Below are 23,239 nucleotides of genomic sequence, written 5' to 3'. Positions count from 1 at the left end.
TGTGAGTGGAGTCATTGGAAATGGAGGTGGAGACAGAGATGCATGCATGCTGACATGTTCACACCACCCTGTTGCACTGGGGTTCATAGGATGTGAGTGGGGTCATTGCAGGTGTTGGTGGATGCATGGTGACATGTTCACTCACACCCTGTTGTCCTGGGGTTCATAGTATGTGAGTGGAGTCATGGCAAATGGTGATGGATGCATGTTGACATGTTTACTCCCACCCTGTTGACTGGGGTTCATAGATAGTGAGTGGAGTCATTGCAGATGGTTGTGGGTGCATGCTGACATGTTCACTCCCTGTTGTACTGGGGTTCATAGAGAGTGAGTGGAGTCATGGCTGATGGTGGTGGATGCATGCCAACATGTTCACTCCCACCCTGTTGCACTGGGGCTCATAGGAAGTGAGTGGAGTCATGGTTGATGGAGGTGGATGCATGGTGATATGTCCCTCCCACCTGTTGCACTGGGGTTCATAGACAGTGAGTGGAGTCACAGAAAATGGTGGTGGATGCATGCTGACATGTTCACTCCCACCCTGTTGCACTGGGGTTCATAGAGAGTGGGTGGAGTCATGGTAGATGGTGGTGGATGCATGCTGACATGTTCACTCCAACCCTGTTGCACTGGGGTTCATAGAGAGTGAGTGGAATCATGGCTGATGGTGGTGGATGCATGCTGACATGTTCACTCTCACCCTGTTGTACTTGGGTTTATAGTATGTGAGTGGAGTCATGGCAGAAGGTGGTGGATGCATGCTGACATGTTCATTCCCACCCTGTTGACTGGGGTTCATAGGAAGTGAGAGGAGTAATGGCTGATGGTCATGGGTGCATGCTGACATGTTCACACCCACCCTGTTGCACTGGGGCTCATAGGATGTGAGTGGAGTCATTGGAGATGGTGATGGATGCATTCTGACATGTCCCTCCCACCCTGTTGGATTGGGGTTCATAGGATGTGAGTGGAATCATTGCAGGTGGAGGAGGGTGCATGCTGACATGTTCATCCCACCCTGTTGTACTGGGGTTCATAGGATGTGAGTGGAGTCATCACAGATGAAGGAGGCATACTGACATGTTCACTCTCATCCTGTGGACTGGGGTCCATAGCTTGTGGGTAGAGTCATCACAGTGGATGCATGCTTAATATGTTCACCACCCCTCTGCTGGACTTGCATTCATAGGATGTGAGTGGATGCATGGAGAATGGTGACTGCATGCTTGCTGACTATGATTTTCTCTCCTACCCCATTGCATTTGCATTCATAGGATGTTAGTACCTGTTGCACCAGAATCAGCAGGAGGGGAAGGTATACTCACTATCCTTACTATTTCTCTCTTCATCTTTGGCTCTTAGAGGGTGAGTGTTGTGTAGATTGCCCATTTAGTATACTTTTCACAAGGTCTTCACATTAGATGGTGAGCTTGATCAATGCATGTATCTCTGTAATCTTGCTGAGATGTTGTGTTAGGATGTAGGTTCAATCTTCCCATGGACTATGCTGTTTATTCTTACTTCCCCTGTATCTCTCTCAGAATGTTGGTTGTCATAATTCCTCCCAAATCCTGACAAAGTTTTAATCATGTTTCCAGAATGTATGGTTTTGTTCCACATCCTCTGCTCATCTGTTCCCCACATGTACTACAGTTGGTTTGTCACTATTTTTTCTACTTCAACATTGGTTCCCATTTTACCTTGATATCTTGGCAGGTGGTATGTTTGTTTCATTTCTATGATGTGGGCTAGCTGCCTATGATTTATTGAATTGGTTGGTTATAGCAACCCATCATACACCAAAACAATTCCATCTCCATCCCTACAATGTCTACATCAAGGCAGCATTCCCTGGCAGCACTTGTAGAACATGGCATTGGTAGATTATATCTTTTGATACAGCTTTAATCACAGACTAATGATTTCAGGTTGTGTAATCATTTTTGAATACTTATTTTTCCACTTGCAGGTCAAGAATGGGAGTACTGCAAGGAAGGATTTGCAGCAGACTCTGACAGTGGTTGTCAGAGAATATCAAATGTCAGGTGTCCAAGACATGGTTAATGCATGCATTGCAGAAGCCTTGCAGCAGCATGGTGAAAGTGTGGATGATTTATGCTCCATGCTTATGGATATAGCAGAGGCAAACCAGATGTGTAAGATACTGTTTTTACCACAATGATGGAAGTCCTATTGAATTGTTCACAGCAAAGAAATTCTTGAAATGAAAAAATATACCTTCATTCCTAATGCAGTTCACTATTCTTGGTAAGTTTCTTGATTCTTGTCTACTAACTAGTATGAAGATTTGATTTGCACCATCTCAATGCCTACCAGTGTCCTTTTTGAAATCCCCTATTGTTGTGGAGAATCCTATGAAATATGGAATCTACTTCTTATAGTGTACATCCATGTCCTCTCAAATAGTTCTGTGCATCCTTCAAATTTGAAACTGAATTTGTCAGAATCAGAGGCTGGGAACTTATGCCACCTTTGTATAATGCCATATCAATTGCCAGAAGCTGGAAAATTTATAACAACAGTGGCCAAAGTCTGATGTGAACCTGACCACAAGTCAAGAAATGTAAGGAACAATGCAGGGAGGAGGCTGGAGGAAAGTGTTGGAGTCAGAGGTCAGAGGCCAGCAAAGATGGCATTTGGTTTAGCTAGTGTGCTTCCCCCTTGTGCAAGTTTTCCCCTCATATTTCAGAGGTGGAACTGAACTCTAGAGGTGGAAGACAGAACTCCAGAGGAGGGCAGAAACTCAGAGGGGATAAAAAGTGGGGATTCCAGTCAATATTTGTACTGAATTACATTCATACATATTATAGATTTGATCTCTACCATTGTCTTGCAATACCAAGCTTGGAAGTTTTACTGTGTGAATCTTGTTGAGAGTGCATGTTCCAAAGGCTTTGCAACTGCCTTGGTATTTCTGAACACAAAGCTGCTGTCTGCAACCATCTACAAGCACAAACTTGCTCCAGAAGTATTATTATAGCCCTTCCAATGGAGGGGATGAAGCATTGTCCAACCCAGAGGACATTTGCAATGGGGCTTACTATGTTAAACATCCAGTTCTAGATGATAAGTAGACACAATTTGCTAGTAGTTCCCCTCACTGCCACTGTAACTCTATCATCATCCCTTCCCAGATTGCAGCCTGCAGACTCCACAAGGCTGACTTTGTTGAACTCTACTACTTCACAAACAGAGGGCTACATGACACAGAGCTGACCACCCACTCAACAGATGACAACAGCCTGACCCTTCTTCAAACCAGAGATGGCCCCCCTAGGATCAACCCAAGCAAAGGGCATGGTCACCAAAGATGAAGACCTTGGATGGGCCCAACTAGTATGATGCACCCATGTCACAACATAAAGACAGGCCTTTCAGCAATATCAATTACATGGTCACAACACATGGATGGGCCCATCAATAGCAACATGTATGCCTGTCACAACATAAAGACAGGCCCATCAGTAATATCATTTACAGTGTCACAACAAATAGATGGGCCCATCAGTAATATCATTTATAGCATCATAACATATGGAAGGGCCCTTCAGCAGTATTATTTATATGGTCATAACGTATGGATGGGCCCTTCAGTAATATCTTTTATATCACCATAAAACAAGGACAGGTCCATCTAGTAAGATCCACCCCTGTCACAACATAAGACAGGCCCAACACCAATAGCACATATAGTGTCACAACATATTGATCAGATCACAGTAAAATATTGAGGCAAGCATCCTGACATGCCATAATTTTCCAAAAAGCTGCAAGCAGCTCACCCACTATACAACTCCAACCTCATCCACCCCAAGCATGAATACTATGCAAGAAACATCTAAAACCCCCCACAGATGGTGAATGGAACTAACAGATTGCATTGCATCATACATGAAAACCAGATTTCAAGAGGAGGTATTCAGTGGACTTTGCACCCTTCCAGATATATTGATTCTGTTTCTGGTGTTATGTGAAGTGGATTGCATATCATCAGTAATCTCATAGGCCTATTGTCACCCAAGTAAGTCCATCATAATGGTGTGATAGAAGTTTTCATCTTTCTGCAGTCAACAGTGGGAAAAATCAGGGTGGAAAAACCTGCAATGCAGAAGCTGCTGAGAGATATGCAGAAGTGACTGAGCTGTCCATTCTGGTGACTGACTCAAACACCATCCATGTATGGTATTTGCCAGACACTCTCAGCCCAAAAAGAAGGGTAAGGAAATGCAGAATCTCATATTCTACTGACTTAATGGAATGGCAGGCCAACATATGGAACCACCTTCATCTTCTGAGGGAACCACTGTGGGAGAGCATAAAGGCTTCCCCACAGGCATGGCAGATGGACAAGTCATATTTCCACAATAATGCTGAGTTGAAAGGTGCCATCAACCTGTCACCTGCATGGTTTCAACAGGGTCATGGGGTGGGTGATCTGCCCTCACTTCACTCCACCCTTGCCTCAGCAGACTTCATTCTTGCCAACATTCTGCCAGTTGGAGTTCTGCTCTTTCTATTGGACTTGCTTCTGAACCTCTCCCCAGACCTCATCCAGCATCAGAGTTGGTCGGAGTAGGCCCAGACTTGACAATGATGGAAATCACAGGATGGGAAGCTCAAGGGCACTCTGACTGAGCTTTACAAGATGATTCCCATGGATTTACATGAGTCAATGGTAACCTACAAGCAATTTGGCTCCATGGTACATGTAATTCCAACCTTGGTGACCACTAACATATTAATTTGTTTTAACTTTGTACAAGTGCATGGTCAGGAGAGATCCAATGTCCTCAAAGCTATCAAGGACTGTGCTGGCATGTTATTCACTCCATATAACATTTCACTGGATCTCTTTACTGGAAAGCCTGCTTGTAAGAAGGACAACAAGGCATGCCTGGCACTCTTGAAGAAGGATGGAGTTGGAGAATACACCTGTTTTGCACCCATTCTTTTTGCAGATCCTAAGCAGATGATTACTGGAGGCTTCTTGAAGATTCCCATCCTAGTTAAGGTAAGCATGCACAGTTCAATGCCACTCTTATTCAAAAATTGATTTCAGCCCATAGGTTATCTGTGTCCTGATGTTTGGAAAATTGATCCTCACAGAAAACAAATGTGGACAGCCCCCAGCCAGGGGTCAGAAGATGGGTGTGCTGAGCATTACTGAGGGCCTGATTGCTGGTGCCTGCATCTTGGTGAGGGTGTCCATGGTCACTGTGCTAGTACATGCTGACATCAATATCATACCAAGGTTCAATTCCTATTGTCACATGATCCTGAATTAAGTGCTACCAGTGCAGAAACACAGGTCAACTACTGATCAGAATACAATTTCTACCTCAAGAAGCTTTTCAAAGCATCTCCTTGGGCTGTCAGCATGATGAATTTCTTCAACCAGGAAGTCTTTGGGAAGGGGTCTCAATTGGTGAATGTCAAATCTGAGGTATTTGCTAACATGGAGCAGCTGCATACTTGGGAAGACAAATTTTTAGACAAACTCAACAACATTGACCCTGCTGAGAGTCACACCCCACCTGTGTCCACACTGCATGACCCCAATGCCCCTGGCAGCTGTGATTCAGATCTATGTGACTCTGATCTGTCATTGGTCTCTCATGCTCCATCACCTGTTGCTAGCTTGGTCACTCATTTCAATCCCCCTCACTCTCATCCAGCTAGTGTCACTGCTGCACAAGCTGATCTTGGTGCTCAAACTATTTCTGGTGCTTCTCATCAATCATCCCCTTCTATCTCAATTGGGCAGCTGATTTCAAACAGTGGTGTTGAGGTGTCAGTGGTGACCATTGCTGTTGGTCAGATGAATGTGTCTGGCCCAGCTGAGGCTGAAACATCTCAATCCTGATGAGCAATTCCAGTCATGAGTCACTGGTGCAGCTTGGCCACTCAAAAGGTGATTCCAGCGATTCCCAAGGTGGTTCCCAAGGGTCTTACAACTGATATTCATGCTACTGAACCAGGTCTGGAACCTACCCACTGTGGTCACCATGCTACCACTACAAGGTCCTCAAACCAAAGAAGACAAAGGTTTGAATTAATAGCAGTGCCAGGTGTCACTTATGTGCCAGGTTTCTATATGTTCTATTATCTTTGATTTAGCTTGCATCCCATTATATTAGATGCAATTCATGTTTCAAGGTCATGTAGATCTACTTGTAATACATTCATTCACTGCAATCATACATCGTTGCTGTCATCCTCTGGAATTACCTGATCTGATTTCTTCTAAGTCATTCAAACTCTGCTGGCTATATTATAAGTGACTCACCCCTCTTCTCACACCTTGTTGTCTCCCACATTGTTGTCCTGGTTCATTGCATTGTTGTATGGTGTTGTTGCTGTTATCCACCTTGTCATGCTCGTTTGTCATTGTCTGTCACCTGGGGAGTGGGTTTGAGGGTTGAGGTACATTTCCCCCATGACACTATTATTACTTCTGACATTAACTTTTTTCAAGGTTCCAGACAACTCATGACAGCATTGTGTGTCAATGCCAGCTCCATTGTCCTATTGCTCGATGCTATGAATGCCTCTCATACAACACTTATTCTATCTTCCTCATCCCATTGCCCCATATCACTGCTCCCATTGGTTCACTAATCTCATAAGTATTTTAATTGCACTGTAAGCTATGATCTGATGGTTGTCCACAGCATATGCATTTGCTTTCATCCTTGTGTCATTGTTGCAATGACCCCCATACTTACATTGAGCTGCTGCCCTTTCCTCCCCTTACTGCTCTTAGTCACTCATTGTCTGCTTTGCATGTCCACTTGCACCACTGGCATTATTAGGTAGAACTCTCCAATTATTACTACCACTCATCTATACATCAACAAATAGTGATTTCTGAATGGAATTTTAACCATCATCATGAGTGTACCAAGGCAAAATGAAATAACAATGGATCATCAAAATATTAATAAATAATACTGGTTAGTATACATTGTGATGAGTTCCACTGGTATTGCTATGGGTTCTTTGCCATTGTCATGCCATTATAAGTACTTATTAGGCCACAGCAATATAATACCATGATTAGGTAAAATAATGAGTTATCAAAGTCATAATCATGAGATGACACATGATTTCAACTGCATGTTCATGGAAAGTGGGTGGCATTACAAGTCATTAAAAGGAAGTGTGGGAAATCCGCTCCTATTAAGGTATGCTAATGACTTGTCATGGATCTAGGAAATTTGCAACATCTGGTGACCAACTCAAACACCATCCACATATGGTATTTTCTGGATGCTCTTGGCCCAAAAAGAAGGGTAAGGAAATGCAGAATCTCATATTCTACTGACTTAATGGAATGGCAGGCTGATGTATGGAACCACCTTCATCTTCTGAGGGAACCACTGTGGGAGAGCATAAAGGCTTCCCCACAGGCATGGTGGACAGACAAGTCATATTTCTATGATAATGCTGAGTTGAAAGGTGCCATCAACCTGTCACCCACATGGTTTCAACAGGGTCATGGGGTGGGTGATCATTTCTGGCCTTGTGAATAAAGCACTCATCTGTCTTGAAGCCCCAAAATGGCTTCCTGGAAGCCTCACAGCTGCTCAAATCCAGGATGGAAAACACTTCTACAAGGGAATGGGTCAACCAAATGTCCAACACCAATGCCCTGTTATCTGCAATCCTGCATGTAATCCATCCACAAATGTATGCAGATGGCAGGAAAGCATTGATCCACCTTGGTGAACAGGCAGAACAGCAGGTGGATTTGGATATGAGCTCCATACTGCTGATATGGAGCTCCATGTATAGCAGCATGTCTGTGATGGTGAATTGGGCAACTTGTTACCACAGGGATATCAATGGATGGGATCCATGGTATGACATGCTGGTAACTGTGGGTGACTACCTGCCCTTGGACTTTGTCATTCCAACATTGAATCTGTGGCTGTGCTACAACCCAGGGATGATCATTGCATTTTCAGGTTCAGCATTGGAGCATGGGGTGGGAGCTGTAGACAGTGACAGAGCATGCCTGGCATACTACATGTGTGCCAATGTACATCAGTCAGTGCACATTCCCATGTGTCAATCATCATGGATGGATGACCTACTACCTAGACCAGTTGCAACTGGAGAACTGTTGATTTGAAGCTGCAGGGTTTGATGTAAGATTTAGTAGGCAATGCAGATCTCATATTTTATTAGGATATGCTGGCTCTCGAACTTCAGCAGGTGGTGTTGCCAAGATTTTGCAAATGGGTGGGTGCTTTGATATCATAGATTGGGTGGGTACTCAGAGCTAAAGGGTGTGCATCATAAACTGCAACAAAAGTAAACCTACTCAGGCCATCATGCAGATGGGTGGATTGTCAGACATCACACAGATGGGTGGGGGTTCAGACATCATGTGCATGGGTGGTATCTCATAAATGATTGACATTCACAGCAATGTATATACAACCAACTCCACAGTCAAAAACATGTAAACTATTGAAGTGGCATGCCCACCACCTAGCATAGAAATGGTCAATTTGTTGACCCTGACCATTGACAACATTGACATATTTCCAAATATTTTTGATGCAGTAGTTTACCTGCTCCTTGATATGACCATCAAGACAGTCTGTGATTGGTGCCTCAGGCAATGGCCATAAGCCCTGGGTCATCATCAACTATTTGCAGTGACAAGAATAAGTGGCATAGCTTAAAAAAATCCCAGGCCATGGAAAACAATCCCTTGCCTTGCAATCTTTGGGAATCCACTGTGTATTCCTCAGAATGATATAGCCACCAAGGGAATGCAAAGCCAGAATTGGGATCAGCTGTGTGTGGGGTCCAATGTGGGATGATGGTACTGATATTGTTGATTATGCAAAATGCACTAAGGGGAATTAGCTGCATTTGATCATGGAAGCTAACCTCATCATCTTGGTGTCTGAGGTATGCATGGTAGCACACTGGGAGGGGAGGAGTATAACTGGCATGCAACACTGTCACCAGAATCAGGCTATTAGGCTGATTCTGAAGGAATTATGTATCAGTCCCACATTGTGAAAAATTGATGTAAAACCTACCAAGTCCATTGCTAGGTTTGCAAACCAATGTGCAGGCCATCCCATGATATCAGCAGTCTGCTTCAGATGTACAGAGGCCACCTTGATCTGGCATGCCAAGTAGAGGATACCCATCTCTACCACAGACTGGCAAGATGGGTGTGATTGGCTGGCAATGAATGGCTTGGGACAATTTTCAAAGGCAGAACACAGATAATGAACAACTTCCATCAAATCAATGTAGGAAAATGGGATTTAAATGAGGAGGGAGGTTTAGTAGGGATATCTGAGGGGAATGAGTAGGCCAAAAGGGGCTTCTATAGCCTGGGACTGGGTCCTGGTAGTCATCTGAAGGCTTCTATGGCTGTCTTGGTGCAGGGAATGACCTGCTTGAGCTTGTCTCTCATCTGTGGTAACTCATCTATTTTTTTAAAGAAAAAAAACTGTACACAAGTAGAACTACTGCTGACTCAGCAACCAAAAAAGCGAAATCTAAGTATAACTTGTAGAAAAAGTATCTAGGAATGAAAACCAAGTAAAACAAGGAAAACAAAGCAATTCCCCTGGTAGGGAAAATACATTCCCTACATCAAGCATATTGACAAGTTGAAGGCCCTGAGAGGCTGCACCATACTGGTCCCTTGCAGCTGTGCCCAATTCTCTTGCAATGGCATTCACAGCCTGCACAAGGTGCCTATTGAGGGTAGGATTGAATGGTGTGTTGCTGGGAGTGGTGTTTCTGCAGTAGAAAGATGCTGTGACATGTAAGGTGTGCAGGACTAAAATTATCAATGTCAATGGTGTATCAGATTATGCTCATGCCAATACCTTGATTGCAACATGGAACAGGTGCCAATCCCCATTGTTCCATGGGGGATTTGAGTGGGAACAAGAAGGGAATGGTGTCTTGGCACAGTTTTGTCTCCTGCCAGATACCTGAAGACCAGAATCACATTAGTGCTGATCTGTTGTGCATGAAAATCACACATGGCACACCTGTTTAGTGGAGGGACCATCTGTTCCAACATTTCTCACCTCAGCCTTGCCATGATCATCCAAACTGTCATCTGTGCTGTCATCCATGCTATCATCTGCACTATCATCCACACTATCATCCACCACTCCCTCTTACTGCACTTTACCCTTGCCCTTGATATTTTTCCTTCCAGGATTCTTTTTGCATTTGGGGGCAGGTGTCTTTTGGTATTTCAGCTGCCTCACAACCTGGGGGGGTACCAAAGTTCTATCCACCAGTGGCTGCAGCTTGCCAGATTGATTGATCCATTTTTGAAACCCAAACACATCATTTGGATGGGATTCCTGTTGCTTGTGCCAAAAGGACAGCAGCTGGGTAGCTGTTGTTGTCCACATGTGACTTGGGTCATGGTTGAAGGTAAATCCTTCAGGAAGATGGTGGGCTGCTATCATTTCTGCTTGATGATGACCAAAATTCTTGAACAGCACTGCTGACAAGGGATGGCTGCATGCTAATCCTGATAGCACTCATCAGAGATTGAGGACACTAAATACTCTGGCCACTCATGGTAGTGAGCAGTCACAAATCCACAAACCATTTTTTGTAGTTGGTCCTGGCTAAGGCCCACAACTTCTCCTATCCAAATCTCTCCATCAGCATTTTTCACCAATTTCACAGAGTCAACCTTGCCCATCCTTGTTGCTTTGGCCACTGTCTTTTTCCAAGCACATTTGGGACTTGACTCACCATCATGCTTGGGTGGTGTTCCTGGTTCCTCAAATGTTTCCCCAAGGTACTCTTGCCAGCTTCCTTCCAGTGTGTGGACATCATTGAAGGGGATCCCATCTGTGATTTCATTATTGAAGTCCATACTGTCATTGCATGAGTCTTACCTAGGCCTAGAGGAGAATATGGTGGACTCACATGCATGCCTGTATAGTTCCCTCCTCATTTTTCCACCCAGCCATACACACTATGTGCATTCTGCAATACCTCCACATCTCCATCACAAAGTTTTGGACATAACTTGTACCCATACTTGGCTGTCTTCTTCCCTTTCCCCCACATCTGATGGTTCTATATCTCACTCACCATCAGCATCATCTCTTTCTGTCTGATCCCAGGTGTCTGATTTGTACAGGGACTCCATGGAGTATGATGTGGTATGATGTATAATGGTGTATAATAGATGGTTGGCTACTAAGTTTTTTTACACCCTTGTTTGGTCTCAATGTATTTCAGTGCTAGTGCAGTCATGCCAAGGAATTTGTTTGGACCTCCATGAAGTGACTGAAATATCCAATCAGGCTGATATCTTTGACAGGAGCTCTGTGAAGCAACTGAAATATCCAATCAGGCTGATCTCTTTGACAGGATCCTGCCCAAAGGTGGATTAGCTCCCAGTTTGCATCTGGGCCGTCAGTTGGCTTGCCCAATCATATCCATACTTATATTGATACTGAACATCTCATTTCACCTTCATCAGCTAATATAGCATCCACATTCACCATCATAATCCAGGCAAAGCACCCAGGTAATGTTGCAGCAGGAAGGGAATGTGCAGGCAGGGATTGAGTGGTAATAAGAAGGCAGCACCATGCATTGTGCAAGGCCAGTGTAGTTGCATTTGTATTTATGCCCTGACATGTGTTAAGGTACTGACATCGATAGAGCTAAATGATAAAGTGATTTGCACAAGCAGTAGCATTTCTAACAACTGACCTCATACTGTGAAATCAGCAACCTCCAGATGGCCAAGGGAAGCACTCAAAAGGGCATGAGAATGACTGGTCCTACCCTGGGCCATCAGGTGAAGCAGCTGGAAGTCAAGACTCAGAGAACTGGAGGTAGATATAGATCATGATTGGTAGAAGTCAAGATCAAACAGCCAGATCCAACAACCCCTGTCCATTCTCCCCAATCCTCACCATCCACACATTCAAGGTCTCACTCCCACAAGTACTTTGATGTGTGGGCAGATTCAGCCTTCAATGGACATGAAAGCATGAGCCCACTGGTCCAGCAACTGATGTTACCACAGAAAAAGGTATGCAGCAGTTTGCCAACCCAAAAGCAGACTTCACATGGTGTGTCAGATGCAGAATGATTACATCTGTGAATGGGTTCCATGGAAGAGGGAGTTCTTGAAGGTACTCCTGGAGCTGGAAGCCTCCCCAGAGCCAAGGAACTGCACCTGGTGTGGCAACAACAGGGTATACAGATGTCCAGATTGCTTGCATCAGCCCCTATTCTGCACAGAATGTTACTGGAAGAGTCATGAGAACCTGCCTTTCCACAGGATCCAACAGTGGACAGGGGACTTCTATGAGGAATCCACCCTCCACATGGTGAGAGATCAGTTGGTTGCCCAAAATTACATTCACATCAAGACCCACAGACTGGTGTTCAGTTGCACCTGGGACATGGTGGAGCACCCTGTCCCCATGTGACTGCACAAGCCCAGCAAGCAGCAGGTGAACCTCTGCCCATGGATGATCAAGAGTGGGAAGATGTGGAAGATATCAAAGAAAACCCAAAGCACCTCCATCCTCCAATGGGGTCAAGATATCTCACTGTCATGGATGTCACAGGTGTTCATTTCATTGTAGTGAATTGGTGTGAATGCAAGACTGCAGAAACCCAATACATACAGTTACTTGGAGCCAAACTATTTCCCTCAACATTCAAGAAGCCAAGCACCACATTCACATTCACAGTTCTGGATGACTTCCTGAGGGACAACCTGGAATGTGGAATGTCTGGTATGAACTATTACAGCAAGTTGCATTGGATCACATCCAGTGTGTTTCCACACCTTGTTCCAGTAAGATTTGGTATTTTGGTTCCAAGTGTTGGAATGTCTGAAGGGTCAATCAGGATAGATACTGTGAGCTTCTATGGGTTGTTCAGAAATGGCAATACCTCAAGCTACTTAAATGGAATGGAATCCGCAGGACAACCAGGTCAGCAGAGAAAGGCAGACTGATATTATTTTGCACAGCATGCCCCCAGCCTGGAATAAATGTTGATACCAATGAGGACTTGGACCAGTAAGCAGCTCCAATAATGCAATCCTCATATGCTGACCTTCTCCAGCTGGCAGTTCACCTGCACAGTAGTAATGGACAGACACTTTAAAGTGGAATACATGCATGAGCAGAAATCTGAAGATCAAGTGTGGTTGATGGATGGACACTGTCAGATGGCTAGAAGAAAATGATACACTAGTGATCACCCAAGGTTGTTAAGGGAACATCACTCTGCACACAGCAAACTTCCTTACTGCTTCCAAAAATGCCAGACTGGACCACAGTCTCTTGTTCACTGACTACATGTACACTAAGACCCATTTCCTGATGTGCATCAAGAACACTGGGTGGGGCAACCTACTGGTTGATGCATTCAACTGGTTCTTCCACAGAATTGACAGCCACTGCTTATGAGACTGCAGCAACCAAGGGGAACATGCTCTCCTTCACTACACTTCAAAAGTCAGACAGGACTGGCATGACAAAGCAGCACAAAACCAGGCCTACAACATTGGAGTCATAAATGAAGACCTCCTCAGACATCAGCTGGGATCTGGACACCAAAGCTGTTCAGTTAGGACTTGATCAGGTCAGTATGTGCCCCCAAAGCCTGCATCAACAATCACTGACATCCCCCTCCTCTACTCCCTCCATCAGATGTCACCAGTCTTTCCTCAGTGGTCTATGGCCATGCTTTTTCACATATTCATATTGTATATAGTGCTCAAACCAGATTCTGTGGAAATAGGTACTTGGTGTGATACACACTCCTGTCAGCAACATGGAGACTCCAAATCATTTTGATTGATCCTTCATGCTGTGATGGTGGTCTATTTGAACTGGAGGTTCCCATGATCATCTTGGAATAGGTCTGTTTGGGCTGGATGCCCTGGGAACAGATCCATTCAGGCTAGGGAAACTCCCAGGATGCACTGGGAACAGGTCTATTTAGGCTGGAGATTCCCCCAGGATGCCCAGGGAACAGGTCCATTTAGGCTGGGGAATCCCCCAGGATGTCCAGGAAACAGGTCCATTTAGGCTGGAGAATCCCCCAGGATGCCCAGGGAACAGGTCCATTTAGGCTGGGGAATCCCCCAGGATGCACTGGAAACAGGTCCATTTAGGCTGGAGAATCCCCCAGGATACCCAGGAAATAGGTCTATTAACTCACTGGGGAAAGCCCCATTTGGACCCCAGGCACTCTGTTACAGATGTAATAATCCTGGAGAAAGTCCATGTCTCACACCTTGCTCTGGAGAATTTCCAGGGCCTGGCAAATCTCCAGTAGTCACTGGGAATACCCAGGTGGTCAACACCTATTAGGTGGATACATCTATAAGAATATATGAACCTAATAGGTCCCCTGGGGGGGGTGACTGAAGTGTTATGAAAAGGTAGGGAAAAGGTGAATACAAGGCCAAATGGCTGTAAAATAGACCACATCTGTACCATAGTCAATCAAACTTTCAGGCACTTAGTAGGGGAGGAATCTAAGTGAATGTATGCTGACACCTTTCTCTTCAGTGGTGTACAGGGTGTGGCAGATGCATGAGGAGGTACTAAAACATGCATCATGACTATATCTGCTGTGTAAACATCTTTACCTGGGATGCCCTGCCTTAAGATAGACCAGTGAGAAAGGTTGAAATGCAGTTCAACCACAGCCCCTTCCAGATAACAGTGGTAGAAGCATGGGTCAATCAACTTCCCTTCAAGGTCATATGCAGGGATAGGAATGACCCAATGCATCTGCCTGATGCTGTCCAACCCTCCTCTGGCAGCATCACTGAAGGTGGGCCAGTTTTCAATAGAAAAAATAGGATCAAGATCTGCATAGGCACAAGAAAGGTACATAGAGGGTACTAGAAGCCACATACCATTGGTCTTGTCCTTGTTGGACTGTGCTCCTGAACCAGCACCATCCCATGTGGCAAGGTTGTCAGTGTCTAGAGCCTTAGATGTTGTGAGTCAAAGAATAATTTAGAATTGGATGTTAAAGATTACCTTGAATAAGACATGATGCAATCTGAAGCAAGGGCCACATGGACCAGCTGTAGTGAAAAGTCCCTGCTTCATAGTAAACTTAGGCATTGCAATAGCATCTTGCAGCCAACAGAGGTTGTCCATCACATTGGCCCAGTCAGTGGTAAATGGTGTGATGTTGGGCATTTGAACAACACAAGACAGCTTGATAATGGCAAACTCTGGCCAGATTTCACCAGGTCCACAATAGTTGGCATCTGCTATAAGCCAGTAGTCATTGCTGTTGATCTGGATGATGGTGGAGATGGGAGCCAAGTCAGAGGAGCTGTCATCATGAGGGGGAGAAGGTAAATGCTTTCTGGCACCACCCTGAGGTTCAGCTGGTTTGATTGCAAGTCAGCCTGCATGACCATCATGTACCCAGTGGACACTGTCCTGGAGGGACATGTCACCAAGCTATAATTCCATCTCAATGAGTCATTGATGGGCCTGGATGAAATGGGTGGGAGTGTTGGGTTTTGCAGGTTTGCCTGGCATAGTAGACAAGAGAGTAGAGCATGGATTTAAAGGACAGAATTGGTGTGAGAGAATATGGTATTGAGGGAATGGTGGGAGAGAGTGAGAGGATTTTAAACTTTTGGAGATGGTCTGTGCACAGAAATCAAAACACATCAGGGTATTGATGTTTTTGGAAGGGCACACTTGCCATGTATATGTTTGAATGTCTGCACATGGTTAGTGCAAAGTTAGCATTCAGACATGCATTGATTGTCTGACCCAATGGGAGAGCAATGAGCACAAAACCATGTGCTGACCAACTTGCATCTCTCAGTGTAAAGGAAATCACTGCTTGATTGAAGGGCATACTTACCTTCTCCTGCAAAGAATGTCAGAAGAAAGAACTACTACTAGAAAAAGTAGTGAATTGCACCTCACAAGACCAAGTTGAATTCCTTTGTAAAGCAGCTCTGGAGAAAAGCAGCAGCATCCCTGGGTGAAGTGTCCTTCAGAAGTGCAGACAGGAGGATGAAATGCAACCCAGGTGGATGGTCCCATGCCTGGACCTGGATGATGGAGAGGAAGGAGAAGAGCTGCAAGCAGATGAAAACAGCAGAAATGATCCTTTGAAATACCTAGTGCTGCCAACAGACATGGAATGGAAGGCATGTTACTGCAAATTCTATGAAGCCACTTCAAGCACCACTCTTGCCACAGGCATATAGGGTGTCTGTGCCAGGGAATGTGGAGCAATGGATGAGAGTCTGCATAAAATGGTGCTCAGTGACATACCAAATTCACAACGACTGGTTCCTAAAGTCCCCCATCCTGCTCACAATGTCTACAATGGCCAACTACTTCAGCCAGAAGCAGTAGAAGTTGATGGTCCACATACCACTACTTCTGTCTGTCAGCCATGCTTGGATGAATTGCAGAAGCCCAGCAATAAACCAACATGGTATTCCTAGTTCCACTAGAAGAGGATGTGTATACCACTACTGACCTCATCACACATTGAGCATGACAGCTACAGAAATGCCCTGAGGACCTTGAACACATCAAGGGGCTAGTGTTGAAAGCTTGGTATGCCCCTGCCCATGACTTCGAGAATCAATTCTGGCATACCATCTGCAATCACATCTTCGACCCTTGGTCCCTGGTCCTGGTAAGGAACTCATGTGTCGAGAAGGAACTTGACAGGAAAACAAAACTGCAGTACCTCGGACCCATGGTAGTCATTCAACAAACTAGAGGAGGATCCTACATCTTGGGGGAACTTGATGGGGCCATATCACATACTAGGTATGCAGCCTTCCAGCTGTTCCCTACCTGCTTAGGGAGGGCACACAACTGGACATCACACAGATCACAGGCCTGGATGAAGAAGCAATTGACAAGATCAAGGAGTTGTTGTTGCACTCACCCAATGAGCCAGGAACTGGTGACTTCAACACTGAGGACTAACCTCAGGCCCTTGTTGTTCATCCTTACATGTTCTTCTTGTCCCTTTTATTACATACATCTTCCTTCTGAGAATAGCATATGCAACTAGGCATGCTGTGTCTTAATACTTAAAAACAAAACCACAAACAAAACCACAAACAAAAATCATAAACAACAACAAAAAGAAAACTAGAATAGAGGAGAAGGGTCTAGGGCATCAGAGGAGAGCAGAGGGCACAAGCTACTTTATGAAGTTATTTAATGCTCCTTCCTCCCCAGAGCAATCTTGCAGAGTGTTGTGATCTCTTCAGTGTTGGACACAATTACTGCCTGGAGAGTGGCAAGGGATCTCAGGTTATGGAGGTTAGATTCCTCAGTGGCCTTGAGACAATGAGAGATATCAAAGGAGGAGGCCAGGGGGTAAGTGAGGTGAGGTAGGTGGTGGAGGGGGACTGAGGAGACCTGGGAAGGAGTTGAAGGGTCAGGGATGGTGGAGAATGTAGGTGACATGCTAGAGACAGAGGGAGATAGAGGAGGAACATTGAGGGCAGGCAATATGGGGCCAACCAACATGGATGTAGGGGGAACAGCAGTAGTGTGAGTGGATGATTGCTGGCATTTAGTCCCCTGGGCCAGAGTAGCTTGGGACATTTGCTGCTGCCTTTTGACACTTCTTGAGGGCTTCCAAGGTAGTGAGGGCCTAGAGAGAGGTGATTGAGCACAAACTAGTGTCAGTTGAGCACAAAGCAAAAGAGATGAAGGGGACTCATGTTGGTTGGGTTAGGCCCCCATGAGCACTGTTTGTGACGATTTAAACACAAGGAACAGGCCCTGTCAGCTTCGCTTGAGCACCAGTAGCCAGACCCTGTGCACAGTGTACAAGGACTGTCCATGAAGACAACTCCTGTCTCAGGGTCCCCAGCCACAAACAGCTCAATCTGCATGGGTTGGACCATCAACCACATAAGAGAAGTACATCAGTAAATCACTTTGAGCTGTGGAGCTCTCCACAGTGCTCCATAATATGCAGAGTCCCCTAGCTAGGTCCAGGCTGGACAGATGCACCCAACAACACTTTTTGCTATGGCTAGTTGCCTGTTACTATGGAATGGTCACATTGTCATGGAACTTTCATGCTTAGATATCACTGTACAAAACTGGCCAGACTGTATTCTCCTTGGGGTGTTGTCCAGTACTCCCCATCTCAATGTTTACTCTGCAAACATGTGATCACTCCACAACTGGGAACAATTCACAGAAGGTATGACAGGAACAGGAGCATTGGCATCAGTTGCATACTATGTGTAATGACAGGTATGACAGGACTAGGTATTATGAAATCAATCAAGGACTGCCTGAATGTGCTGGTACCTCTCTACATTTGAATCAACCTCTTGCAGTGCAGCCCTGATACAAGGAGTCAGTGCAAGCATGTCGGCTGCCCCAGTACTTACCATCCTTCCTTTGCCCACTGAGAAAGCTGATCACACAACCTCACACCATGATAGGGATAATGAAGGATGTCATTCAGCACCTTCATCATGCCATGGAACATGGAATTGTAAGCCTTGCCAGAGAATTGAGGCATCATCTTTCCTGTGCTGTTCTTTGCAAATCCATCCAACACACAATGATACTGCGAGAAAAGTTTGAGTTGCAGTGACTCGGGGTGTAAAATAACTCACTGTGGCTGTGATGAGAGCCAGACAGGAAAGGGGAACTGAATTGTTGAAGGACTCAGGATGCTTATCTGCAATTCGATAGGTCCTGGTATAGTAGAATTGTATGACAGCTTCCTTGAGGGCAGGGTGAGCAAAATTCCTGGTTTTTCCCTGATAAACCAATCTGTTAGTAGTGCAGACAATGAACTGTGTGAATGTACATTCTCATTGAAACCATCTTGCAGGAAAAGCGAGTTGTCAAGGAGCTTTGTGGCAGCAGTCTCTATCCATTGTACACAAACCTGTGCTGCAACATCAGAAGGAGGGATAAGGTTGAATGCAGATGGCATGGTTGCCAGTGTAACTGACTTCAATTCCGAATGCCAGGTAGATATATGACCAAGGAGCTACTGGCAGTATGTCAGTAGCTGTAACCAAAAGACAGGACTACTTATGAGGCATGCCATATCTTGCTTGTGGTCAGGCCAGTAACCTATAAAGTTAGGATAATGAGACATGTATAAAGTGAAAATATTGTTACTCACCATCTTCAAATTGCACACCACATTGATTCCACTCAATGACGACAGTGACGAGCACCTCTGTTATGGAGAGGTTGAGGTTGTGAGATTTTGATGGGAATGGGTTAGAAAGTGCATGTGCAACCCTGCATTCTCACTTAGCATCTTCAAGACAGTCCTTCCATACTGCCTTGTAAAATCTCAGTTGTGAAGGCAATGGGCCCTCATCCTTAGCTTTCTTGGAGTTATGAGGGGCTCTAGTGCACTGAGATACTTTGTTGACCAAGTCATGCACAAGGGTCAGAAGATCATGATCAGGAACAGGACAGCCATTAGTGCAATGGTGGCATTCAAGAATGTCAATGACAGCACCATGTTGGGAACCCTAAAATAACAATCTGAATAAATAAAGCTAGCAGGAATGGCATTTTCGTACCTCTGGCTGAGCCTTGTCCTTGGATTGTAAGCTTCACAGAGCTGCATTGTCATCCTCATTGTGTGAGTACTGAAACTTGTGGTCAGGGGGTAAGGAATTGTGGTAAATAGGATTGCTTGTCATCATTTCTTGGGAGAATCCTAACAAAGAACATTGAGCCAATACCATAATAACCTCTGACACATACCAGGATGAGTTGATTGCCTAAGATTCATTGCACCCCATCCAAATGCATCGTCCTCATCTTTGTCAAACTCATTGTCAGAGACCTCACCAGCCTCTGCATCTGGTGGGTTATTACTCAAGGACTCTGACTCCTCTTCTGAGGAGCCCTCTGATGACAGCTTCTCTGAACTCTTGTGGCAAATGTCAGTGGTTGCTGAAGTTTGTCTCGATGAGAGCAAGCTATCAAGGGAGGGGTCGATACAAGAGTCAGGGATGGTAGCAGGTGGCTGGTGGGGGATAAACCAAGACTGGTAGTTGGGCTGGGGTGTTGGTGGATGAGATGTATTACTGGACCTTGGTCTCCCTGAATCATGGCAATATAAGGATTATTGAGCACTTTAAGGTCAGGCTCCATCCCAGGAGGCATGATATGACCTGGCTGTTGAGCCAGAACACTGAAACCAAAGTGATGGGAGTCTGTGGGGTGCTGATGGAAGACAGGTGTCGCTACTGCTGTTGAAGACTGAGGGATGGAATTCTGAAATGAACATTGTATATCAGTATGAAAAGACACTCACCAGAGGCATATCAGCTGAGCTAGGACCATTCACAATGGGAGGCACATAGGGTGGTGGGGCAACATTGGACTTTGCAAGTGGTTAGCTTGATATTTGCAAATAACTAGAACTGACCTTCAGTTTTGCATTCTGACCAGCACTGTGGCCCCCACCCTTTTTCCGCCAAGTGGGCGGAGGTGCAAGAGGATTTACAATGGAATTGTTGGGGAGATCCATTGACTTTCATGGCCATGTAGCTCAGCCTTCAAGGGCAGTACCAATCCACTCCAATTGCTCAGCCCTTCCACCTGAACCTGCCCCTGCCCTTCCGCTACAATGGAGTCCTGCTGTGGCAACAGACTGAGACTCTTTGAGATCAATGTGTGGGCTTCCTAGATACTCATTTTTTGCAGGTCAAATGCTTCCATCAGCCTCTGGTCAATGTTTGGCTTTTTTGCTATCCTTCTTTTTCAGTGGGATTGTTCCAGATTGGGTGGACATCTGAAGGTACAAGCAGTTAAACAGAGAACAGTATAAGATGGAAGCCTGGAAACCATGACAAAATGACATCTTGTGAATCCATATAAACATTGACAGGTTCATCATGAGACATAAAACAAAATGACATGTGGAGACAGTTACCCACTGCAAATGAATTGAAACACTTTACATGTAACTTACAGAACATGAACTAAACATAAAATTCATGCTAAGACTACATGCCTTTGAAGCGTTTATTGGGTATAGGAGGGTTATCCATGCTCCTTACCTCTTCACAAAGGCATTTAGAAGACATAATTGCTGAAGACATAACATCCATATCATTCTCCTGACTCAGACACATGCTTGAATTAAGCACTTTGTGCTGGGCAATGATCTGCTGGAATGCATTCATCACCTCCAGTGGTTTCTCATATGGCATGCTGGCCAAGAAACGATCAAAAAGGGAGATAATGTCAGAGAACTGCACTGCAGTTCCACTCAGCAGGGACCACTCAAGCAATATGCACCACTCATTAGCCAGAGGGATTAGATCTTGAAAATATTGTGAGACCTTGGAATCCAGCCTCAATTCAGATGGGTCATTAAGGAATGTGAACTTGGCACATCTGGCAATTTTGAGATCTTTGGCTGCCTTTTCACTCCACAAGCCAAGAAGTGTCTTTTCATGGCTGATATCTTGATGCTCATGGCCAAGTGGCACATCATAAAGGATGAGGATCCAGATGAAAACATAGAACAGGGATTCAATATTGTCCACAAATGTATGGTGTATAGTAGTAGGGTGATTGATGAATATGTGGGTGAGAGAGGTGCTTTTCTGGATCAATGGGACATTAGTCTTTCCACTTTTAGTGATGGCTTCCTTGAGTTGGCAAAGGGTATTCACTGAAAGGAAGGGGACTGTGCCCTTTGTGTACTATCAGCTTCGAGTTCCAAAATGTTTTGTGGAGTACTTACTGTGCTGCCCAAGTCATATTCCCCCTGTAACATGACCCATACAGCAAATTCCCAGTCAAGGAGAAAGCTGTGCGACCCATTTGCAAAGTCCTCAATCATTGTATTGTTGATGCTACAATCTCGATGGAGGACACCCCTCTCGAGAGCCTGCTGTTGGACTGTTAAAGTGATTAGTATTGATTTTACAAGTGGAAGAGGATACATACTTTGTAAAATATCTCAGATGCATGAAACAAGTTCCTTATTTGTCTTGAACATTACCATTGGCCTTGCACATGGCTTCATAGCCAATCACATGTGAGTTCTCTGAGACCTCATGCATGATTGCCACTTCTCATCATGATATTGTTCAGTTTTATTGACAATGCCCAGCTCAACCTTGACAACTGAGTAGTGTTGCAACTTGGGAACTCTGTCAATGTCCTGGACCAGCTTCATCATGTTGACTTTGTGCAGGGCTGTCCTCTGCTCTGACTCCTCCACCCAATAATCCTTGATGATGTAGTATTCCCCATTGTAGCATGCAAGGTAACAAACAGTACCCCTTCCTAGAAAGCCTGTGCTCGAGAATAATACATTGAGCACCTCATAGAAGGTCTTGTTTACTTGGATCCTCCTGATTGCTGGGATGTGTTTGGGTGATGCAGGAGTTGGGAGTGAGTTTGCACTGGAGAGGATGCCTGACTCCAAGTGAGGAGAAGGTGTTGCAGGAGAGGGGAAAGGGGAGAGAGGTATTGCAAGTGCTGTGCATTTGCAGCTGTGTGCAGGATGGGGGGATATCTCTATGGTCAAATTGAAGCCAAGGGTTGAGTGGGAGCCAAATGCAATGGCACATACAATGTATATGAAGACTTCTGCATCAGTGTGGATATTTATAGAGGGTGAGATTGCACCACCAGAGTGGTCGTAAAAGTGAAGTCAAAGAAGTTCACTATCAGTAATTGATAATCCAAGGACATAGCACCTCCAGGCTGGTCAATGAGGGTTAGATATGCCTTAGTGTCCATCATCTTCCCAAGGCAGGATGCTGGCTTGAAAGACTCCTTTGAGTACTTGGTGATGACTTTGGGACTTAACCATGTAATCTCATTGAGGGATACTGGGGTGTTATCAACAAGGATGAGGTCAGGCTTTCAGGAATAACCTGTAGAACCTCGCAAGCTGGTTCTGCTCCAGTCTGCCATCCATTGATGCTGGGGTTTGCTGGATAGACTGGGCATCATGGATTTGGCAGCAGTTCTGATAGCATTGAGAAACAGAGCAACTTGCTTTTCAAAGCAGAGCTTTTCTGATTCTACCAGCAGCTCTGAGGCAAGTGGCCTGGGTTGCTTGGGAGGTGAATCAGAGCCTGGGGGTGGATGAAGCTCCCAGTTCCAGTGCTTTCTATCATTGTCATATAGGCTGACCAGGCTGTCCTCTGACAAGCCACCCTGGTTGAAGGAGGCAGAAT

The 23,239-nt window shown here is 45.0% G+C and overlaps 5 protein-coding genes across 5 annotated transcripts; 1 reads left to right on the top strand and 4 right to left on the bottom strand.

Moving 5' to 3' along the window:
- Nucleotides 1–4,201: 4,201 nt before the first annotated feature.
- F5J12DRAFT_915926 (uncharacterized protein) lies at nucleotides 4,202–5,884 on the top strand (the record flags this gene model as incomplete). Its single annotated transcript, XM_051749177.1, has 8 exons — nucleotides 4,202–4,237; nucleotides 4,286–4,516; nucleotides 4,566–4,583; nucleotides 4,628–4,723; nucleotides 4,796–5,032; nucleotides 5,088–5,216; nucleotides 5,273–5,315; nucleotides 5,346–5,884. Exons 2-8 carry the CDS (start codon nucleotides 4,364–4,366, stop codon nucleotides 5,882–5,884), a joined length of 1,215 nt encoding a protein of 404 aa, XP_051594845.1. The 5' UTR covers nucleotides 4,202–4,237; nucleotides 4,286–4,363.
- An 8,638-nt stretch (nucleotides 5,885–14,522) lies between these two features.
- On the bottom strand, nucleotides 14,523–16,200 carry F5J12DRAFT_898182 (uncharacterized protein; the record flags this gene model as incomplete). The annotated part of the gene is made up of 6 exons (XM_051748093.1): nucleotides 14,523–14,893; nucleotides 14,942–15,017; nucleotides 15,069–15,416; nucleotides 15,919–15,924; nucleotides 15,989–16,138; nucleotides 16,195–16,200. The coding sequence occupies 6 exons, from the start codon at nucleotides 16,198–16,200 to the stop codon at nucleotides 14,523–14,525; spliced, it is 957 nt and encodes a 318-aa protein (XP_051594844.1).
- Nucleotides 16,201–18,328: 2,128 nt separating this feature from the next.
- On the bottom strand, nucleotides 18,329–18,999 carry F5J12DRAFT_898180 (uncharacterized protein; the record flags this gene model as incomplete). The annotated part of the gene is made up of 4 exons (XM_051748092.1): nucleotides 18,329–18,395; nucleotides 18,443–18,624; nucleotides 18,674–18,820; nucleotides 18,871–18,999. The coding sequence occupies 4 exons, from the start codon at nucleotides 18,997–18,999 to the stop codon at nucleotides 18,329–18,331; spliced, it is 525 nt and encodes a 174-aa protein (XP_051594843.1).
- A 640-nt stretch (nucleotides 19,000–19,639) lies between these two features.
- Nucleotides 19,640–20,565, bottom strand: F5J12DRAFT_898179 (uncharacterized protein; the record flags this gene model as incomplete). The annotated part of the gene is made up of 5 exons (XM_051748091.1): nucleotides 19,640–19,746; nucleotides 19,794–20,058; nucleotides 20,121–20,309; nucleotides 20,350–20,418; nucleotides 20,464–20,565. 5 exons carry the CDS (start codon nucleotides 20,563–20,565, stop codon nucleotides 19,640–19,642), a joined length of 732 nt encoding a protein of 243 aa, XP_051594842.1.
- A 478-nt stretch (nucleotides 20,566–21,043) lies between these two features.
- Nucleotides 21,044–21,888, bottom strand: F5J12DRAFT_898178 (uncharacterized protein; the record flags this gene model as incomplete). The annotated part of the gene is made up of 2 exons (XM_051748090.1): nucleotides 21,044–21,739; nucleotides 21,790–21,888. The coding sequence occupies 2 exons, from the start codon at nucleotides 21,886–21,888 to the stop codon at nucleotides 21,044–21,046; spliced, it is 795 nt and encodes a 264-aa protein (XP_051594841.1).
- Between the last annotated feature and the right edge of the window lie 1,351 nt (nucleotides 21,889–23,239).

The sequence above is a fragment of the Pisolithus orientalis genome, assembly GCF_024613125.1.
Source record: "Pisolithus orientalis strain OTSU chromosome Unknown F5J12scaffold_70, whole genome shotgun sequence".
Lineage (NCBI taxonomy): Eukaryota > Fungi > Basidiomycota > Agaricomycetes > Boletales > Pisolithaceae > Pisolithus > Pisolithus orientalis.
The sequence above is the reverse complement of the archived record's forward strand: the minus strand, read 5'-3'. Positions and strand labels throughout refer to the sequence as shown.